General features: G+C 40.4%; 1 protein-coding gene across 3 annotated transcripts in view; it reads right to left on the reverse strand.

Moving 5' to 3' along the window:
- Positions 1–22,187, reverse strand: part of mfsd12a (major facilitator superfamily domain containing 12a) — a 46,456-nt gene that overhangs the window by 16,282 nt on the left and 7,987 nt on the right. For all 3 annotated transcript variants that reach the window (XM_043721198.1, XM_043721200.1, XM_043721199.1), the window contains exons 2-7: positions 10,842–11,052; positions 9,738–9,867; positions 7,089–7,274; positions 3,456–3,548; positions 2,644–2,736; positions 589–756 (exon numbers count right to left, since the gene is read on the reverse strand). In XM_043721198.1, coding sequence (XP_043577133.1) covers positions 589–756; positions 2,644–2,736; positions 3,456–3,548; positions 7,089–7,274; positions 9,738–9,867; positions 10,842–11,052 — 881 coding nt within the window. The remainder of the gene's footprint in view (positions 1–588; positions 757–2,643; positions 2,737–3,455; positions 3,549–7,088; positions 7,275–9,737; positions 9,868–10,841; positions 11,053–22,187) is intronic.

Here is a 22,187-nt window from a genome sequence, read left to right on the forward strand (position 1 = left end):
TCTAACAGCTGCTTTACTTTGTCAACTTGCGAACGGACTCCAGAACCCAATCACAACCCAGGGACTGCCTGCACTCTTCAATTAGAGTGGGAATAGAGTAGAATTAGCTATTAAAGCTCATTTTCTGAGTTTAAAAGCAACTGACTAGAGATGTTCGAGACCTGAAATGAAAAAATCAAGAGAGACTCAACAACAGCTGTGGAGAGAGAAACAGTTTTAATGTTCAAGTTCAATGTGACTTCAGACTTCAAGGAAAAAAAAAATTGAAAAGTCATATCCCAGATTTGAAACATCAACAGTTTCTCTCTCCACAGATCCTGCCCGATCTCAGTTACCCAGCACTTTTTTTCTTCATTTTCAAAGTTATCTTCAGAACAAAACCACAAACAGGGAGTGAGGAAACTACTGATACCTACAGGGACCAGAGGAAAAATTCACAGCGTTCAGGGGTGATACAATATCCCCACACTGATCGCGGCAATCAAATTTTGAAAGAGAAGACTTTTTTTTGGAATCATACACATTGACAACTTTCCCCAAACAGCACCCATACAGTTCATAAAGTTTGACACTGATATCTCTTCTTACAGTGTTTTTTCCGATGAGATCAGTCGTCATGGCAAGAGAGGTCACTAGAATCGTGGTAGAGCCAGCACCGAGAAGGACTGCTGCTCCAAAGATGCTCTTCTCTAGTTGAAAAAACCAGACCCAATAAGCGAATACCAGGATCAGTGCAAGTCCAAAAAAGTAGGTCATCTACGCAAAAAATAAACCAAAAAAAGTTATACCAGCTGCTGGGAGAAAAAAGGGACAGATGACAGTAACATGAGGAATTTCTGATGGAAAATGAGATAAATATCAGGAGCTGGTGGAAAAATGGAGAGGAGACCAGGATAAAAATCAGCCATCGTGTTAAATGGCAAAGCAGGTTTGAAGGGCTGAATTGCCTACTCTTGCTCCTAGTTCGTAATGTTATTCCCGTTAAACTGCTCGTCATCTGGGAAAAGACTAGTGCATACCAAAGGGTGCCCCTGTACAACGTTTTGATGTACTATTTCTGAGCACAAGCCTCTGGCACAACCAATGCAACAGTCCTGATTGCCTGTCCCTATTTCTCTCTTTTAGAGCAGTTCATTTTAAGATTTAATCAGATTTATTTCAGCCAAAACAAACCATACAAAAACTACAAAAAAAAAAGGAAAAGCTGAAAAGCCATAAAAATATCCAGAAAAGTTAATCCATCTTGCTCTTTGCTTCCCCCAGTGATCTTCTGTATAGCTTAAACCCTGTGATGGGGAAAGGATGGGTTAAACAACAATTTAAAAATGGGGACAAAGATATATCTGCAGCAAACATGAAATTTGAACCAGGTCAATGTTTGAACAAACAAAACTCAAAAGCACAGACTCCTCTCTATGGGCTCCAGTATAAGAGGCTCAAACTTTGAAACCTGAAATATGGACCAGGCTCTTTACAGAAACCCACATGGTAGCTCATCATTGCTGCAGGTTACAGAGCTTTCCAAAAGATCTCACCACAAGTGAAACAATATGTAGCAATATGATCAGTAGAGAATTCACTGAGCACATGTTTTTCTCCCACTATTTTACTCCAGGTGGAGAGCAATTTCCACCACAATCTTGAATAATCAGATTCATTTACAATTTATTAGTAAAACAGCCAATAGAGTAACTTTCAGAGCATCTGCTCCTGATCTGGATTAATTCCAGTGTTTTGTCCCATCGAATTTGAAGATAATTATTAAAGGTTGTCATTTTGGGGAAGAGTTGTAGCTCAGGTTATATGTTTGCTTGCTGAGCTGGTAGATTTGTTCTCAGGCGTTTCATCACCATGCTACCTAACATCAGTCAGCCTCCAATGAAGCGCTGATGTTCTGCCCCGCTTGCTACGTGTGTGTCTTGGTCTGTTGTGGTGAGTGGCATCACTTCCAGTTCTTTTTCTGAGAGGTTGGTAAATGAGATCCAAAATCGATATCTATGACAGTGGAGTTCTGGTCTGAATGCCAGGCCTCTAGGAATTCCTGTGTGTCTTTGTTTAACCTGTCCCAGGATGGATGTATTGTTCCAGTTGAACCAGTGTCCCTCTTGATCGGTGTGTGTGGATATTAATGATAGTTGGTCATGTCTTTTGGTGGCTAGTTGATGCTCATGTATCCTGGTGGCTAGTTTCCTGCCAGTCTGTCCAATGTAATGTTTGTCACAGACCTTGCAGGGCATTTTGTAGGACTTTTGTTCTGCTGGTTGTTGGTTCAGGTTGGGATGTGGTACAACAGAGTACGTGGACGTATTGAGACACTAGTGCTGGGCATAGGTCTAATTGGCTAAAATGATTTGTAAAAATTATGTTGATTCTTTTAATTATGTATTTAACAATTTTATGTTTATGTTCAGTCATTTCAAAGCTTGCAAACAAAGAAGGTTCCAATTTTTTTTAAAGATACCATCAGATGCCCTTTTTGTAAATAGGATGGCATCCAAAAAAATGCAGATTTAGAAAACAAGGCATTATTTTATTCTAAAAGCCTTTTTAAACTGTTTCCCTTTGAAATAAATAGGTCACTGCTGCACCTCAAACAACTCGAGCCATTTAAGCAGAATGCTCACAGAAGCTAATAGCACTTACATTTCTGCCAAACCATTTATTCACAGGTTTCATGAGGAATGAGGATAGAAATCCACTGATGTATATCACTAGAGGGATCATGGCAATATAGTTCTGCAAAAGATAAGCTCAAATAAAACTCTGCATTCAATACAGCCACCACTTCTAAAGAAAAATATGTCTATTGGAAACAACGCAGGTGTCAAAATCCATATCTGATTTTTTTCCAAGGCCATCTCTCTATCACTGAAGGAAGACCCCAATGAATTGACAATAACCAAAACTTGGTTTTTCTCTCCACCAAGATGTTCAACATGATTCTGAAGCCACAAAATGTCATATGCAGTTGTCTTTTCCCTTCTCCAGCTCACTTAAAGTAGGGCCACACGGTGGCACCTTGACAGACAGCCATCACATGGAAACTCCCAATGGAAAGGAATGGCAACATTTAAAGAGGCGCAGCACTTTCTCTGACCATAGGTGGCACCAAATACCAATTTTTTTTCACTCCAAACTACCAGTGGTTGTTTGCAAGCAAAGCAAATAAAACTATATTTAGAGACTAGAATTAACACTTAAAAAAAGAAATCCCACAAATAAAAAGAGTAAATCACTAGCCAAGTAGTTTGAGGTGAAAAAACCTCTGGACAGGTGTTGCTGCACTGGAAACAGCCGGTCGTCCAGAGGTATCCAGGTCAGTCATCAACTTTATATTCCTGCCACTTTGGAGGAGCCAAACAATTATTACTTCACACATCACAGATCCCTGGGGGAAAAAAAACACCTGTTCAGGAAATCTTTCCAGTAGCACACACTTGCTCACCAGAACATACCTTTGGAAGCTTCAGAGTGTAGGTTACATACATGGCAATGTAGGTCTGAGAGAGGTTGATGATCAGTCGAGTGCACATATACAAAAATGCCACCTTTCAAACAAAGAGAGAGTTTTGTCAAACAAAGTTTAGATCACCTGTAAGCAACTTCAGGCAATTGCTTAAAAAGTAACACACTAGGGCCAGTTGCAAAGATGTACAAAATAATTATTGCTCTCATACTAACATTTGTTCTTGGTCTGCTGCAGCCCTCTGGCCAAAGCCCAATGGACGTTAGAGGAGGTGCTGTTCCCGAGTTCAACTTCAAAGCATGAATATTGTCCTCTATTTTGATTATACCCTCTCTTCCCCCAGCCCTCTGGTGTCTTGTTTGCATAGGTTTGCTGTGAGCAAAGCTAACAGATGTTTGCTTTTCTAATATTCACACCACCATTAATCTTTATCATCTTTCTAACATTATTAGGTTTATTTTACTCTACGCATCCTTCGTTCGGTTCCTTCACCTTCGTCAAAAAAAAGTGTTAAAAATCATTTTACATTCCCTTTTGGATTCCAAAGAGTAGTCATTGGACTCAACATTAACCTGTTTCTCTCTTCACAGATACTGCCAGCTCGGAGATTTTTCCATTATTTTTTTTCAAAAGGACTATAATTCTGATGCATTTGAAGAATTAGAGGGAAAAAAAGAAAACTATTGAAATAGAGTGGGAAAGGGGAGGAGATGAAAAGGGGAAACAAACAGCACAGCCAAGAGCAACAAATTCTTTCATAGCTTGAGGGGGTCTAAAAAACGAAAACTGCACAGGATTGAACATCTATCACATGTTCACTTAAATAAGGCTGGACGAATTCTGGTATAATCTGCAGTGTCAGAGCCAGCTCCTCCTTGTTTAACAAAGCACACAACCTGTTAAGACAATCAGAGTAGGGTCCTCAGCGATTTCGATGAGGGATGATTCCACTCATATTACAATGAAGTCAATAGTTACTAAATGATGAGCAAACATTTAAAATGATTGAGCCTTTGATGAGTGCATGTAATGGCCCGTTTTTACTCACCAAATTAACATCTATGCCAGCCTTCTATTTTAATGCCAATGTTGCAGAGGCCGAACCCCTTTGTTTATTAAAAGCAAAACATCCAGAAGAGGTCACCTCACCAACTGTTACAAGTGAAAGAGAACTCCCAACTTACACTATTTTAAAAAAAAACAAATTTTCCTAACAGAACACGAAACAAAACGTTAACAAATGCAAGCCCCCTTTTTCTTAATTACTATTAAAAGCCAACTCTATGAAAATGCTGCTTCAAAAACACAATTATTAAACATTACAGTAACTTAGTCTCAAGTCCACACAGTCTCTGTCCTCTGTCTCCAATCTCCGGTCAGCTGATCTCCCGGGGTCATCTTTTACTTTTTACTGCTTTTACAGGAAAGGTACATTTTGATAGGGAGAGTGCCTTATTTCTTCAAGAGCAAGATGTCTGATGGGCAATTAGTTCTCCGGCAGCTGCTCTGACCGATTTTCAAAATGCCCTGGTTTTATACCCCAAACTTCGTACCCGGTCACTGGTCTAATTTTGTCAACACAATAAATTTAAACTCAATTGGGTTTTCGTATCCTGGGCATAATTTAAACTAATTGGTTAAATCTGAATTGTCATTAAAAAAAAAACAGCAACCAAAACTCAGGTACCAATTGAACAGCAGTTTACTATGTGTATCTATTTTGGAACAGCCCAGTTCTTAGTTGTTCCGTTCTGTGGCTGGACTTCAAATATTCAGAAAACACTTTCTTAAAGTGAACATATACTCTTTCGACTTTATAACACTTGAAGGGAGAAATATCTATACTGCCTCAGACGAGGTCTATATAAGACACTCCAGGTTGGACTAACGTCACTCAATTGGTTAGACTGCGCTCCGCAGGACCAAACGATCTGCAACTACAATGACCTTCCTTCCATCAGATGGTCAGAAGTAGGGATGGATCTTGTGTAATTGTCAGTGAACAGCACCATTCACAACTCAAATAGTGAAAGAGATCAGAATCCAACACAACAAAATGCGGACAGTATCAGTACTTGGGCTGATAAGTTGCAAGTAACACGTGGACTGCACAAGTTGGCAGTGACAATCTCCAACAAAGCACTGTCGCAACTATCGACCCTTAACATTCAATAGTGTGACCCTCACTAACTTCATCGTGGGCGTTATCTTGGACTGTCCTACAAATACATTTTAAGGTGAGTGGTGTTGTTCTGTACAAAAAATGTTAAGCTGCCTGATGGTGCATTTGGACTAATATTTTCAGGGGTGCAATTAGGGAGACAGCAACAGAAAAATCAAAGCCAAATCCATTTCATTTTCTCATTTTTTAGGAGGAACAGCAGGATCTTCTGCAGAATGCAGTAAGCCAATGCAGCTCGCCACTCAATCTTACTGACCTCTGCTTTCCAGTAGGAGAAGCTGTCAAAAGGAGACACTTTGATCAGAAACTCCACAAATTGGAGGAAATATATCCCTCCCAGATTGATGAGAGTTGAACATGGAGAACTTGACATCCTCAATACAATCAGTTTCTAAAACGGATTCCACAGCTGCTGATCAAGATTTATAAAGCAAAGTTCACTACATTTTAATAATGGATGGGAATTCTTTTGCCCAACTTAATTGGCTATTATAAAAATCATTTTTCTAGATGAGTTTTTGATATCCAATTCTGAAATCCCCTCTCAAATCAATTTATGGTTTTGATGGTGTCAAAATTTCCAACTTCCAAATGTTCAGATCATCTGACAGTTTTCTTAATTGTGGTCAAATGCAAAGTTCCTGTGGAGCCACCAAATCAGGACTCAATAACCATTGTGCACAATTTACAAAAGACAGAACTACTGATATTTGCAGCACTAAAGGAGATCACAGAACAACCTTTTCCTTGTTGCATCTGGTGCTTCAATATTTGTCCAATTATCTTTAAATAAAACTGCAATAAGTGGGATGAATGGAGAAAATGGCTAAGAGGTTACATGATGCATAAGTGAGAGAAAATGGAGAGAGAGAGATTGGGACAGAATGGGAAAAGGCTCTTGCACATTCTAAGATGAAGGTCACCACAGCTCCACGTGATTTAAGGTCTCTGATTGTTTAATAGCATCCTCCTTACTAGTGGGGATCTAAAAGGCCTAGTTGATCTAGTGGGCTTGAGGAAAAACTCAGACCAATGAGAAGAGGTACTTATCCTAAACAGGATGCAGTTTATTGTTTAATAGCAGCTAGGTAATAAGAGTTCCATTGCTTCAGTTACTGTTTCATACCAATGTCAGGTCCTACTTCAAGAACTAACGAGTCCTTCCACCACTAGTCCATGTGACAAGATGCAAGGGCAATGCTGAACAATTCATGCTGTAGATCCTGTGCCTAAAGTATTTAAGCAGCTGGCGAATGCCTTGACCATCCTCTGACACCAAGTAAAATGCTTTTTTTAAAATTCCAGCAATTACAATCAGCACTTTCAACACTCGTTAAATTGAAGGAGCATGCATTCAGCATCATTTCATGCCTATTGACCAACCTTCCAAATCTTCCCTTATTTCAAGTGAGAGCATGCCTGCTGTACCACACCACTTACATGATAGAAAGATGCTTCCTTCAGCCAATGTTTCCACTGCAGCAATGGCTGGCTTTTATTGGAATCGATGAGTGGAGTCTGCTCAGCAACAACACATTCCTCTTCACTTTTCACCTTCTCGCGTGTTCCGATATGGAACACCACTGAAGATACAAATCCAATGCCAATAACAATCAGAGCTAGTGTCTGGAAAAAAAAGATTTAAATAGCCATCAGTAAAGAATCCCTCTACCAACATTACCTTCCTGCCCTCAAAGAACAAAATCCATTAAAAAAAAGCGAAGGATGAAAGTAAAACGTGGTCATGATAAATGTACCCAAACAGTATTTAAAAATTCAATACAATGGATACCAATCTCCTTGATCAGTTTGGTCCAAAATTCCATTATCTTCATTTAAAACCGAGAAGTAGTGAAGCTCCCTTCACAGCATGGGATTCCTCAACATTTCCACTAGAGATCCTCCACATTCATTATTACAATATAGTGTGGGAGGAGAGAGGTGGGCAGCAATTTTGGAATACAACAGGATTTTGAGAAATGGAGAGAGAGTGTAAGCTTCCAAAAATGACAAATTAAAATCACGAGGAAAACAGATTTTAAAGAAAAGGCAAACTTCCTCATTCGAGGTTTGGTGGGGGGGGGGCAGATAATCCACTCAATCACAATATCAGGAGCTACAGTTCCTTTTAGAAAAAAGTAACAACCAAAAGAATTCACTTCCCTGTCAAGATATGAAAGTAGAGGACAGGCTGAGGAAAGGCTCAACTTTTATCGAGCAGAAATTTGGTAATTATTTTCAACTCAAGGTTTATGACATTGCCAAGACTGGTGGGATTCTAATCCAGATTTGGTGAATACTACCACTGCATCATAAGACCTAGCTGAGATTAAAGCTCCTTGTTTGTGGCTTGTATGCTCAGTGAGCTTGGTGGTCTGTGGTTCCTAGTCAGTTGACTTGACTGTGCAAAATTCACCAGTACAAAACTAATTGACAGAAGAAAATACAATGATGTAACAATTCTATGAAGTTTAAATTAAGTACACTGGTGACACAGAGACAGAGGCACAACTTTGTCTCGTGTGTTATCAGATGGTAGCAGGTCTGCAATGGTCCATTAGGAGGATCTTATGACAGGAGTTGGGTACATTTTCAAAGCCATGCTGGTCTCATACCACGATCATCAGCAAATCTCCAATAAAAAAAAAAAAACTTTGTTCTGACATTTGCTTAACAGATTAGCACTAACATACTGCACTTCATCTCGGGTCAGCCTGAGGGATAGGAGGAGAGAGGAAAGTGACCGTTATATGTACCATGATGTCAACAGCAGAGTGCAGCATCAAGGAGCCACAGTAAAACTGACCCTGGGGTGGGGCAAGAGAGCAGAATGAGAAAAGCAATGGGGGATTGAAAATCAGGAGAAGGGGGACAGATAGTGGTGGAAGAGAGGGTCTGGGGTAAGGGAAGAGAAGGTGGTGGGGAGAGAAAGACAAAATCTAGAAGTTTAGAACAATGATTGGAGAAAAGGAAATTGTTATGATTTGTAAAGAAAAAGTGGAATGAAAACTAAATTAATTTGGATTTTATTGGTGAGCAAAATTTTAGAAATATACCCCCAGTAAAGAACTCAAAGACAAAACAAATTATAACACTATCAGAAGGAATCTGAACAAAATGTTCACAAAGACAATTTTGAATTCAAGTGGTTGAGTAGTTAGCACTGACTAATGAAGACCATTTATTCCTCAAAATGTTTGCTGCTGAATTAGAAAAGACCTGTCACAACAATAGCTTGCCCGTTCGTTCTGATATTACTGCTTTCTTCCATGCAGTCAAAACAGTTGCTGGAAGCGTGTGAATTTCTCCTGGATTGGTCAACTCAGATTTTCACTCTGCAATACAAGAATCTGAGGCAACCATTTGGCCCCTTGAGCCTGCTCCATCAGGTTCATGTCTGGACTGACATTCCTCACATCCACGTCCCTGCCCTTTTCCCCGTAATGATCAAGATTCTATCTCAGCTTTAAAATTCACACAAGGACACTGCCCCAAGGAGCCTCAGATGAAATTGCCCCTCATCTCAATCCCAAATTGATCTCCTTTGAGATTATGCCCACTGGTCCTGGACACTCCCATGAAGAGAAACATCCTCTCAGCATGTACCCTGTAAAGCCACTGAAGAATCCTATACATGTTTCAATGAGGTTAACTCTCATTCTAAAACTCTAGGAGTAGAATCCCAACCCGTTTAGTCTACCCAGAAGGCAATCTCTCCATACCTGGGTCAATCCTAGTGAATCTTCTCCAAACTGCCTCTAGTGAGGCATAGGAACAGGAACAGGCCCTTCAGCCTGCTTCACTACTCCAGATCACAACACATCCTCATACCCCTTGAGGTGTTTAATATATAGAAAATCTACTGGTTTCTTGAATATTCTCAATGACAACTTCTTTCACAGTACCTTGGGGTAGAACACTGCAAAGATTTTGAACCCCCCCACCCCTTCCAGTTTTAAAACAAACTTGCTCCTCTGGTTGAGATCCCACCCAAGCTGGAGAAGGAGAAATAAAATGGTGGGCACCTATGGTCATTGGTCAAAACATCATCCAAAAAAAAAACAAGGACACAGTTTAGCTGTTGCTTACCCTGAATAAGGGAATATCTTGTTTTCCCAAACTGTTATCAACATCTGGATCTGAGTGAGCAGCTTGAAAGTGAAACAACAACCACGCAATCCCAAAAACTGCTATATTGGCTACAACAGTAAAAGCATTCCTGTGGATACAAATAACATTGGTTTCTACAGGTTAGACTTCTACAGGAGTAAAGATTCACAGTTATGCTCCTGCAAATGTATTCATTAAGCATGCTCCTGATCCCTGCATCAAAGTCAACCTGGACTATGGATTAGCTTCTGTTGAATGCTGCTGGGCAACTTTCTCATGGATGTTATTCCAGCAGAGAGGAAGCAATATTGCTCCAACTGTGTTCCGTGATGAATTAGTTAATATTAGTAGCTGACTGAAGTCTCCTTTTAATAAAGGATGCAAGATTATTCTGGATTTCTTGCAAGCAAGCTTAAGTAGGATTTTGTTTAAAAAAAAAAAGGGGAGTAAAGATAGGAAGATCAACAAACATCAAAATACAAATTGGGTTGAATGAGCAGGAGGCAGCTTGTGCAATGTATAAACACCAGCATGGACCAGATAGACTGTATGGTCTTTTTCCTCTATTGTCCACTCCAACTTCACAGATGGTACCAATGATAGAGGATCTCGAAACCAACTCTCATTTGGATAGCTATTTTCATGTTTCTAAATCAATAATTTAGAATTAATCATACCTCAAGTACACTCATTAACCGTTCACAATCTTATTTAGAATACACCCCTTACAACTCATATCATTCTCAAGCACTATCGCACAGCCATAATGGAAGAGTTATTTGATTGGATTGATATCTATTGCAGCAGACTCTTTCCCTTTGTTTCCAAGATAGCTATGGAATATTTCCCAATGGCATCTGGACCTCAATGCTTGGATTCGTGGTAATTCCTCAATTACAAAAAACAGAAAAGTGCAGTCCAAATACGTCATTTTGCTGCATTTCCCCACCTACTGCCTGATCAGTCAGAACAATTAACCCGATTTTAAATAATATTGATGACTGGTAATTTGAGCTAGCAGCAAAAAGTCACTGAAGACACAGACAACTGTAAAAACAGACAGCAAGAAATGGTTTGTTTTACCTAAAAGCAGTGAGCTCAACCCTCTCATGGTCATTCAAGGTAAGCTCTGGTATCAAGGAGAGGTGGGAGATCTGTGTCGCAGCCCACCCAAACTGGAATACAACAATAAACGGAACGAAGTAAATGAGCTCAACCCACTGTGGTACGTTTTCACTGCTGCCCACGGGAGGGTTAAAAATAAAAGGGAAGGATAGGAGGACGCTGGTGCTTCCTGTGAAAATAAGACAGTGGTTAAATACTCCTTTACAACACAACATCTTCAAAACACTGCAGTTTAGCTGAAAACGTGAATGTTAAGCTTAATTTGACTAAAAACAGTGTATGTTCTCAATGTTCCTATGTTCAGCTCTCTGCAGAGATGGGTAGAGAACTGAACGAAAATCTAACACTTGGGTAGACATTTCTGCTTGGCTCCAGTTGGAGGACAGAACTGAACAGCTTGAACTCTGATGCCTCTGCAAATGGCTGGTTCATTTCTAGTATGGGCAAAGTGTGCATATAGATCAGAAGGAACTAAGAGCTGGCTTCAGCTCCAAGGGGGGGTGCATCTGGATTGGAGAAAAATTACTTGAAAGACTCGGGGCTAATTATATTTTTAAATGTTCCTATGGAGAAGATGAAGAGTTTAAAGATTAAGTGGTGCTCACCAGTAACATTTTCCTTTAATGCTTTTCATATCATATAGTGACAATACAACACTAATGGTGTCTCACGATTTTACTGCCTTGTGATCCGATAATTACAAGTTACCATGAATTTTCAATTGGGCTCGAGTCACAAGGATCCAGAGAACCCATGATCAGAGACAAGAATTTTCTGGATGGACATGCTCATTAGTGAGTGATGGTCAATGACGACTTTCAAAAGAAGTCCAATCCAAGAGACTCATTCCAAACACTTGCTCAACAACCTTCTTTTACATAGCTCAGCTTCACAGAGAAGCTGGTGAACACTTACTTCCTGCTGGTTAAGAGACTAGCAATTGAGACAAACATCAGGACCAAGTCATGGGAACACAATTTAAGAAATAAACACAGCTAATGCATTTTGGTCTGTACACCGACAATCTTACAGAATAAACCTGTACCCAAAATCCATTTGTCCATTCCCCTCCCCACTAGTTAGCCTAAGCCACTATTTTTATAGTGTTAATCAATTTGGAGGTTGTATTCTGGTTGTCTCAGTACACAAGTTGTAAGCATTAAGAGCTACTTAGAAGAACTGATTAATATTTAGGTACACAAATATTTTAAAAATCAACGTGTTGGTGAAACATCCCAAGAGTTGTAGATTTGTCTCCATTTCATGTGCTGGAGACACGCAGCAAGTGTCTGTTTCATGATGCACTAGGGTTATGGTTAGGTGCATAGTTTAGTTTGTAAGCAAGTGTGCTCACACAAACATGTATAGGGAAGGGGATGAAAGAAAAAATGTCTGCATAATTGTGTTTTTTTAAAAAATACATGCTACACAAAGTCTCAAGATGTCCCAATGTTCTTTTCAGCCAGTTTTTGGAATATAGCTACTGTAAAAGTAGAGAAAGAGTAAACATGGATAAAATTCCAAAATATTTTAACTCACTGAGCTAGGAGAGTCTGAGCCGCACCAAAATATGCGATGGACCCAATAGAAACATTTGGCAGATGCAGCCATTTTAAACAGGAAACCCCTTACATGAAGCACATTATCTATCTTGCACAAGTATAATTACTCAACAAGAAACTATCAATACTTAGTGCAAAGCTCTGTAGCCCAAGTTTGTAATTCTGCCACGAATTAAACACATTACATTAAAAAAATACTGCAGATGCTGGAAACCAGAATTTACTGGAAAAATTCAGGTCTGGCAGCATCTGTGGAGAGGAGAAAGTGAGGACTGCAGATGTTGGAGATCAGAGCTGAAAATGTGTTGCTGGAAAAGCGCAGGTCAGGCAGCATCCAAGGAGCAGGAGAATCGACATTTCGGGCATGAGCCTGAAAAAGGGCTTATGCCCAAAACGTCGATTCTCCTGCTCCTTGGATGCTGCCTGACCTGCTGCACTTTTCCATTTTCAGCATCAGTGGAGAGAGAGTTAACATTTTGGGTCAAGCCGTTCTGAAGAGTCGCCGCTGGACCAGAAATGTTAACTCGCATCACAAACAGTACCACACCTGCTGAGTTGTTCCATCTTACACCACTTGTAAGTTGGCAGCTCTTGCACTCTGTCCACTTGCTGTTAAATCCAGATTTATCCCAGAAATAGTAAGTGATGCAAGTACTCAGTTGTAAGCCTAACAAAGTTCCCTATTTGCACCATAACATTCCCTACTTCAGCTCATCTACTGTCAAAACCTGCAATGCTTTGACTATTTCCACATTAGACCATCCAGCACACTCCTGGCCAGCATCTCAAATCAAGATTATAGAGAATAAAACGTCATCCAAAACTCTGCTGGCGATGTCCCAACCCAGAGTTCCCAGTTATCTGTCCTCTCTGCTTATCAATGTAAACTGGCTCCCAAGCAGCCCAGATCCAAAATTCACATCACTGCTGGTTTTTCAACTCCCTCAATTTTCTCCCATATAGTCTTCTATTTAATTATTACCAGCTCCACAACCCTCAATTATGGAAACTCTCCCAATTCTGAAAATGCAGATAAAGAGGATATTTTCTTCACCATTGAAGGTTCATGCCTTCAGCTGCCTAGACCCTCAGCTCAAACATCACCTCACGTATCCCTTTTAACTGCGCCTCAAAATCTAGCTTTTCAACTAAGCCTTCAATGGGTGGTTCAGTTCCATTGCATTATAAAGCAAGAGAAAGCACTTCAGACATTATATTAAAAAGCACTATAGAAATATAAATCAATAGTGTTCTAGTAAGGTTGAGGTAGTTTAGACAAAAAACCATACAAAGAAATCCCAGTTTCTTTTTCCTTCCAAAGAAGCGTTTGGTTGTTCAACAATCAGGGCAAGAGGAAACTACAAGAACAACTGACCAGAATCCGGACATTTGAAGTGAAGGGACAGAGGATATTTCTGAGTTCAATATACAAGAACTTCTTGCTGTAATTAATATAACAATTCCCAGTGACTTTAGTTTTCAGCAAGTATTTAGCACAGTCAGATCAAAAGATTCCTATGCAAAACTGGGATTCGAGTGAGGAAATGGAAAAGAGGTACACATTCGCATGGATATAGAGTTGGTGGGCTAATCAGAGAGGGAGGGTCACGAAATGGATCAATTTAAGCTGGCAGTACATGATGGACAGTGGGTCACAGGGATTAGTATTGGGCCTCAACTATAGTGATTTGATGCAGGGATCCAAATGCATGGTGCTACATTTTCAGATGAAACTAAGATAGGATGGAAAGCGAATTGTGAAGGGGACATAAGGAGTATGCAAAAACAAAAGACAGGCACACTATGAATACAGTAGCTGTTTAGATAAGGTTCACTTGGCTGATATCTGGAATGGGGGTAGAATTTTAAATTAGGGTGTTCACAGGCTCTGGCCATCAGGTGCTCAGGCTACCATTTATTGCCCATTACGAAATTACCCTGGTACTATGTAAGTTGTTAGGCTATTTCAGAAGGCTGCTATGAGTCAACCTCATTTCTGTGGATCTAGTGTCACGGACAGGCCAAACTAGTTAAGGTTGGCAGATGTCCTCCCTCAGAGGACATTAGTGAACCAGTTTTGTTTTAAAAAAAAACACGTGTGGTTTCCATTAGACTAGCTGTCCCAAATGAAATTTCAGTATCTGTCATGGTGGGATTTGAACTCACCGCCCTACAACATTAGCCTGGGGCTTCAGTTATGTCCATTGATAATACCTCTACTAATAACGGGCCTACATCAACTGAAGGTCAGAAGAGTCCACAGTGATCTTAGTGAAATGCAAGATTGAGGGGACTTGACAGGGTGGATGCTTAAAAAAAAGTTAGTTATTTTCAGAAGGGAAAGGAGAGAACTAGAGGACACTTTAAAAATGAAGGGGTCACCCATTTAAGACAGGCAGAGGAGGAGGAATTTCTTTGGACCTCTCCTCTACAGAGGACAAATGGGAGGCAAGATTGTTAAATGCTTTTAAAGGTAGAGGCAAATAGATTCTCAATGAACAAGGAGCTCAAAGGTTACTGAAAGTACGCTGGAATGTAGAGTTTAGGCCAGATCAGATCAGTCAAAATCTTGTTGAATGGCAGAATAGACTGAAGGGGCAAGATGGTAGAGTCCTGCTGCTCATTTCTCAACACAGTTCAGACACACGGGTCACCTATTTGGGAGATTTGCTACTTTGTTTTCCAACTGGTTTTTAAACCAAAAGTCAACTAATAACAGGCAAAATGGAAATCATTAAATCCTTCCCACACTTTCAGCAATAGTTGTAAGTGTGGTTTCTGCAACTTATAACTTGCAAAGATGCCCGGAAACAACCATTTTTAGTGAAAGTATGATGTGGCTGACAGGAAATGCTTTAAAATTTATTTCATTACTTGGTATTTACAATGGAGGTGAATGCGTTGTGATACTGAGCTATACAGATTAGAAAAGCTCCGGGGTCAAAGCATATGCCAAGTTAACTAATCGCTGATTGCACAATGTAGTTTAGTGTTATTGCTGAGATAACAACAGCAATTATACAACAGTCTTAATGTAGGCCACGGCCAGAAGAAGGGTCAACAGATTGTTCTTAGAGACTTTTTAAAAGCAGGGAGAACCAGGAGAACCCTTTCAAGAAGTCCACAAAGTGGGACTGCGTCTCATTTAAATAAAAAAGGAATGGGAGAGTAATTTGCAGGAATTACAAAGAATTTGGGACCAATACTCATGCCTTTAGAGTGAGTTGGGCACCTCCAGGGGTGGAGAGCTTTATCTCCACTTTCAGCAGAGGGGTGGCACAATGGTTGGCACTGCTGCCTCAGTACCAGGGACCCAGGTTTAATTCCAGCCTTGGGCAACTGTCTGTGTGGAGTTTGCACATTCTCCTGTGTCTGCAGGGATATCCCTTCTCCTCCCCCCCCATAGTTTGAAGGTGGGCATCTAAGGTGGTGGTTCCATTGCGTCCAGGGATGTGAGAAAGCAGGGTTATGGGAATTGTATGGGGGCTGTTTGTGTGGTGCTCTTTGGAGGGTTGGTGCAGACCGGATGGGCCAAACGGCTTCTATATGCCTTGTAAGGATTCATTGATTCCAACTCCATTTTGATTTAGCCCCTTCCCACACTCCCTCACATTGGATGGTTTGCATCGCCCTTAATGGGCTTTGTACATAAATTATGTAAACAGAAACACATGATTTACTGGTGATGGTTGTTAGGTGAAAAAAAGCATGGACAATTTGGTGCCCAAATAAAAGAATGTTCAGTAATGCATAAAAACACTTCTGGATATAAAAAGGGGAAAAAAAGCAAAGAATTTGGGCTGGCAACAAGGCAGGAGGTTACAAAGAAAAGGATACAAATTTAGAAAAGGGATAGGAGACAAAAATCAACTTTGCACCTTGTAAGCAGGGAGCCAGTGGAAATACACTGACAAAGGGTGCTGCAAGACTGCACGATACAAAAATTGGGAAATGCAACCTTCCAAGGCCTTTGAAAAAAAACAGGAAGTTAGTGCACCAATGTTCAAAACGAAGGAGAAACAGTACAGCAAAAAAACTATGGATTTCTGAACATCCCCAGCTTAGGGAAATAGGGTTTTAAAAACACTAACTTCTGCATAGGTTCCCTGCTAGCAGGACAGGGACATAGCTAGCTTTTTATCTTCTAGGAGACACCTGCAATATCGTTTGCGTCTTTGCTTTGATGATCTGACGGTTGCGAAATCCACACAGCAATATAACAGTTGGGCACTTTCTGAAGTATCTGCTTAAGATAATCCTAAAGCTTTGAGTAACGAGGAGCACAAATTTCTTCTGACTGGGGAAATAATAGCCCATTCTCTTATTCAACGCAAGATCTCACGATATGCAACCTTAGAGATTCTCAACACGTAGAGAATAGCACAGAGGTCGTTCTGGCTTAAGCGCACTTTTTGTCAGCACAAATTGGCGATTTTCTATAGCTGGTTTTCATAGCATGAGACTGCAGAGAAACAACTGTCATGTTATAGCAGAACAATCTGTATAAACCCAACTTTTATTTCTTGATTATGGCTTTTTTTAAGCAAACTGTTCCCATCATACAAGATAAAACTCCAAGTTCTATTCCCCTTTGTCCAGATTACAAAAATTACTTTTTCGGTTTAGAGCTTCCATTAAGGAACACCTACTTAAAATCATTTAAACATTGACTGAATAAAATATACTAACTAGCAAATACACACACTAACCTAGTCTGGAGCATCAGAGGCTCTCAAGCCATGGCCACTACTCAGACACTCACCCTCCAAATGTGGGCCCTTGAGAAACTTAAGATATCAAGGCACTGCAGTTTCTAACACCATCAAACCAACCTCCGGATTGGCTCAACTCTGACTGCTGACCAGTAGCCACGTATTTGAGTCACCTGCTGACCCCTCACTTCTTACTCCCGAGCCAGCAATTCATTTGCAAAAGTTCCATGATAAAAACTACACAAGGGACAATTTTAAAATAAGCATTTCATTGCTTCAGAGCAAGTAAATCAATAACGAGGCTCCCAACATTTCCACCTATACTGGGATGGCATATGGCAACCAATTTGAACCATCAAGCTGCCTGCCATAAAACGAAAGGGTGGAAAGCATTCAGTGCTTTGATAAATACATCACTACTTCCTTCAATTCGGAATGTTTTGGTCTAGTCTCAAATGAGCTGAGCAGGATGAACATTGAGCATACGTGTGTGTTGTGGTCAAAGATATTGCCATTTTCTGACAATCTTAAATCAGTTTCATAAAAGGTTGTTAACTGTACAATTAAATTTATACAAGAAAAATATTGTCAAGGAGAAAGTGATGGGGGCCCAATGAATGGTCATTAAGTGATCTCAGAAGCAAAAACATTGAAAAATCCTGGAGATTGGTAGAAGCTGCAATACCATGTCTACTGTGTACACAAAATTACACCAAGTGGCTCAATGTGGAGATAGTTGTTGCCAGGAACAGAACCAATGGATTTTTAATTGTACAGATTTAAGTTTAAAAATTCAGCCAAGAAATTCTGAAGGAATTCAAAAGAATAAAAAAGGAAGGCTTAACTTTAAAGCAGCACACCACCATATTTTCAATTGGAAAACTCAGGGAAACCACATTCACCTCAATGTCAGATAAACATCCAAGTTTTCACTGGCTACATTTTAAAAATGTAAGCAAGAAACCATTGATACTAGAAAATTAAACAGTCAGAGAAACTCTGTAGGTCTGACAGCATGAACAGCAGAAGAGAGTGTTAACACGAAGTCCGATATGACTTCTTCAGTCTGTCTGCATTAACTGCGACAGAGCCAATGTTGAAGATGACTCATATCAGACTTTAAACGTTAATGCTGATTCCCTCTCCACAAATACTGTCACACCTGCTGGATTTTTCCAGTATTTGATGTCATTTTTAAATTCTTATTCCTATGTTCATCCTCTGCTGACTTCAATTCCAGCACACCATCTTGAACCTCCTCCAGTCCCAAATCCTGTCAAGCTCCAACTTTAGCTACCGCAGCTCCTCAACTTCAGTATTTACAGGCATGCCTTCCATTGCTTAGGCTCCCAGCTCAAATTCTCTCCCCAAACCCCTTTGCCTTAACCTCCAGGTGAGTCCTTGAAACCCTCCTTTGACAAAACTTTTGAACACCTTTTGTAATAACTCCTTTCCCAGTCTGGAACCAGGTAATTTATATCAACCTTCATTTCAAATGCCATGATAAGTTTTAGAACATGCAAAAAAATAAAATGGGGCTATATTAATACAGGCTGTCGTTGGTGGTTCAAGTCCTGGACAATAAAGGCAGTTTTAGAAAAAAAAAAGTTGCAGACTCTACAGACGTTTAGTCAGACCCTCAGGCGATTCTGCAATAACTAGCGACATTTCAGCACATGTAGCTTGAAGTAAACCACACAAGAGAACTCTACTCCATTACCCACGTTTGGGGAACAGACAACACTTAATTCTTACTTTAATTTCTGCAATGTTTTCTTTTGCTATTGAGGTAGCTTTAATATCGGCAAGGGGTGGCAGACAGTTGAAGCGCCCCAACTCTATCAGAGATGAGTGCTGCTTATTAGTTCCTATTTAAAAGCTTATAATACTCTCATTTAACAAAACAGCCAGCATTTAAAAGCAGGAGAAAAAGTGAGGACTACAGATGTTGGAGATCAAAAGTCAAAAAGTGTGGTACTGGAAAAGCACAGCAGGTCAGATAGCAACAGAGGAGCAGGAAAGTCAACGTTTCAGGCATAAGCTTGCTGTGCTTTTCTAGTGCAACATTTTTTTACTATTTCACAGCATTCTTTGAGATCCTGAACGATGAGCGATGCTTTGAAGACCCAGTTTTGATGTCAGTCAATCATAATGGAAAATGTGATTTTAATCTGTTTCAAGAAATAAGCAACTGAAAAAAAGAGACCACATGGATAAGTATGAAGGGAGTGGTGGGAATAAATGCACAAATGAGTTACAAATGCATTTTTTGTATGCATGGTGCAAGCTGGATGTGAGAAATGTTAGATCTAACCTAGCCCATCCACACTGAGAAAAGCAGCTCACATACTCTTATGCCTTGGCCAAGTTTAAAACTCTGCCAATGTCCCTCCCCAACCCTCAAGCATTTCAAATACAACGACTGCCTGCTTACCACTTCCTGTATTATATTCAGCATACTACAGAGGAATATACCAGATAGCTTTCAGGTTTAAACCAATCACCACAGCATTACAAAGTCTTAAAATGGCTAGGGTTCACCTGTACCAGTCATATTTAAAAAATTGGAGAAATACAATTGCAAACAGACTCAAGGCTTTATGACCTGGAATAGCAAATACAAGTCCAAAAAGAAAAATGGAGGGGGAGAAAGGTCAAGATAACATACCCAATTTTCCTTCGGCAGAAAACGAAGTAGGACAAGTTGTGCACTCAAAACATTACTTTTTTTTCTTCACAAATGCTACATAGTACATATCGCTGCTGCTACCTACAAAACTCACTGCAGTATCTCAGACTCTTCCAAATCCTAGGACAAAGGCAGCAGATGCACAAGTATATACCACCATTTGCAAGTTCCCCTCCAAGAGGCCCACAATCTGACTTGGAAATATAATCAGCATTCCTTCACTGTTGGTTAAAATTGTAAAACGTCATTCCCAACAATATCGTCGGTGTCCTTATACTTGATGGACCGCAGTGATTCAAGAAGTCAGTTCATCGCCTCTCTCTCAAGGGCAATTAAGGAGGAGCAACAAACACTGACCTCATCAGGGATAGAAAGCACAAGTCCTGAGCCTTCCAGGCTCAAGTGGAATGGCCCCTAGCTCAAACACAGGAGACCCCCTAGAGGCTCAGCCCATGACTGGAAACCCACCTTGTCCTAAATCTGATCAGCAACACACACATTGTGTGGATCCATGTTCAGCCACGAACAGAACTCAATACCTAACTCCAAGGGCAGGGACTGAGACCCCCCAGAGATACCAAATATCACAGGACAGATTGCTAACTTTCAATTATTCCATATAGCACAAATCTCTCTCAAAAACAAAGCCCTATCGGCAGCATATTGATCACCTGGTTCATCAAACCTAGTCTTAGCTTAAAAATTAGGCTGATTTTATAAAGCAAACCTGGGAGACTTGCAGATGAGTTCACAGTTTATTATAGGAAATTATTTCAAATGGATGCAAAATGATAATTGAGCTAAATTACAAGTCACACCACCTCATTGAAGGGCAAGTGGCGGGTTACTTTGCATCATCAAGGATATTTGCCCTGTATTATTTTACTGTGTGGATAGCTTTTGGGGAGCCAATTACATTGAGCTCAAGAACTGTAATTATCTACATGGAACAGAGGAACAGTGTAGTAACTGTGCTCCAGCACTTTCTTCAAGGGAGGAAGACAGAATTCATTAGCCAGTAGATGTGTTGTCCAGAAGGCATTTGACAGGGTAGCTCACACAAAAAAGTGAAGTCAGAAGATAAAGGCCAGAGTGGGAGGTAGTATATTGACATGGATAGAGAATTGGCCAATGGGCAGGAAATCCCCTTATTTTCAAGGGAGAATAAAAGATCAGAATATTACTTACGCGTAGGAAAACTGCAGAAAGCAGTTCAGAGAGGTTCCCTGGGACGACTCCTGAATGAAGGGATTGTCTTATGAGCAAAGATTAAACAAGTCAGAATTGTACTCACTGAAGAGTAGAAGAAAGAAAGGTGATCTCATTGAAACATATCAGGGGAGACATGGTGGCTCAGTGGTTAGCACTGCTGCCTCACAGCGCCAGGGACCCAGGTTAGATTCCAGCCTCGGGCAAGTGCCTGTGTGGAGTTTGCACATTCTCCCCACGTCTGCGTGGGTTTCGTCCGGGTACTCCGGTTTCCTTCCACAGTCCAAAGATGTGCAGGTCAGGTGAATTGGCCATGCTAAATCGCCTGTAGTGTTAGGTGCATTAGTCAGAGGGAAATGGGTCTGGGTGGGTTAAACTTCGGAGGGCCGGTGTGGACTGGTTGAGTCAAAGGGCCTGTTTCCACACTGTAGGGGATCTAATCTAATTCCTAAGAGGCTCAACAGGGTAAATGCTGAGAGGATGTTTCTTTCAGGGGAAAATCTAGGGCAGAGTCTCAGAATAAAGAGAGGCCAAGACAAAATTGAGAAGAGGAGAATTTCTTCTCACCGGGTTCTCTCTTTGGAGCTTCTTGTCACAGACAGCAGCGGGGCAACGTCCTGATGTATATTTAATGCAGAGGTAAACAATTCCCCTAATCAAGAATCCTGGGGTTACAAGGAAAATTCAGGAAAGCACACGAGCAGTGTCAGATCAGCCAGGATCCTATTGAAAGGCAGAGCAGGTGACTCCTCGAGGAGAAAACAATGGATTTGAGTGTAGGAGTTGGCTCCTCGAGGAGAAAACAATGGATTTGAGTGTAAGTGGTCACCTGGAGGGCACAGCACCCAGTGGGACTTTGGTCACTCTGAACATTCAGGACAGTGAAATGCAAAGATTTACAAAAAGCAACAGAAAGCAAAAGCAAATTACAAAGCAGAACGCTTTCAAGGACTAAACACAAAGCAATAATGCTGTAGAAATTGAAACAAGGTCTGTCAGTACGTACGGTCACGTGACTAATAGTATCAAAGGTGCCTTTCAGCATTGGATTATAGGAAGGTTTTTAAAACGTCACATGAATACATCCTTTTCAATCATTTATTCAAAAATGTGAACATTCTATTTAAAATAA

The sequence above is a fragment of the Chiloscyllium plagiosum genome, chromosome 31, assembly GCF_004010195.1.
Source record: "Chiloscyllium plagiosum isolate BGI_BamShark_2017 chromosome 31, ASM401019v2, whole genome shotgun sequence".
Lineage (NCBI taxonomy): Eukaryota > Metazoa > Chordata > Chondrichthyes > Orectolobiformes > Hemiscylliidae > Chiloscyllium > Chiloscyllium plagiosum.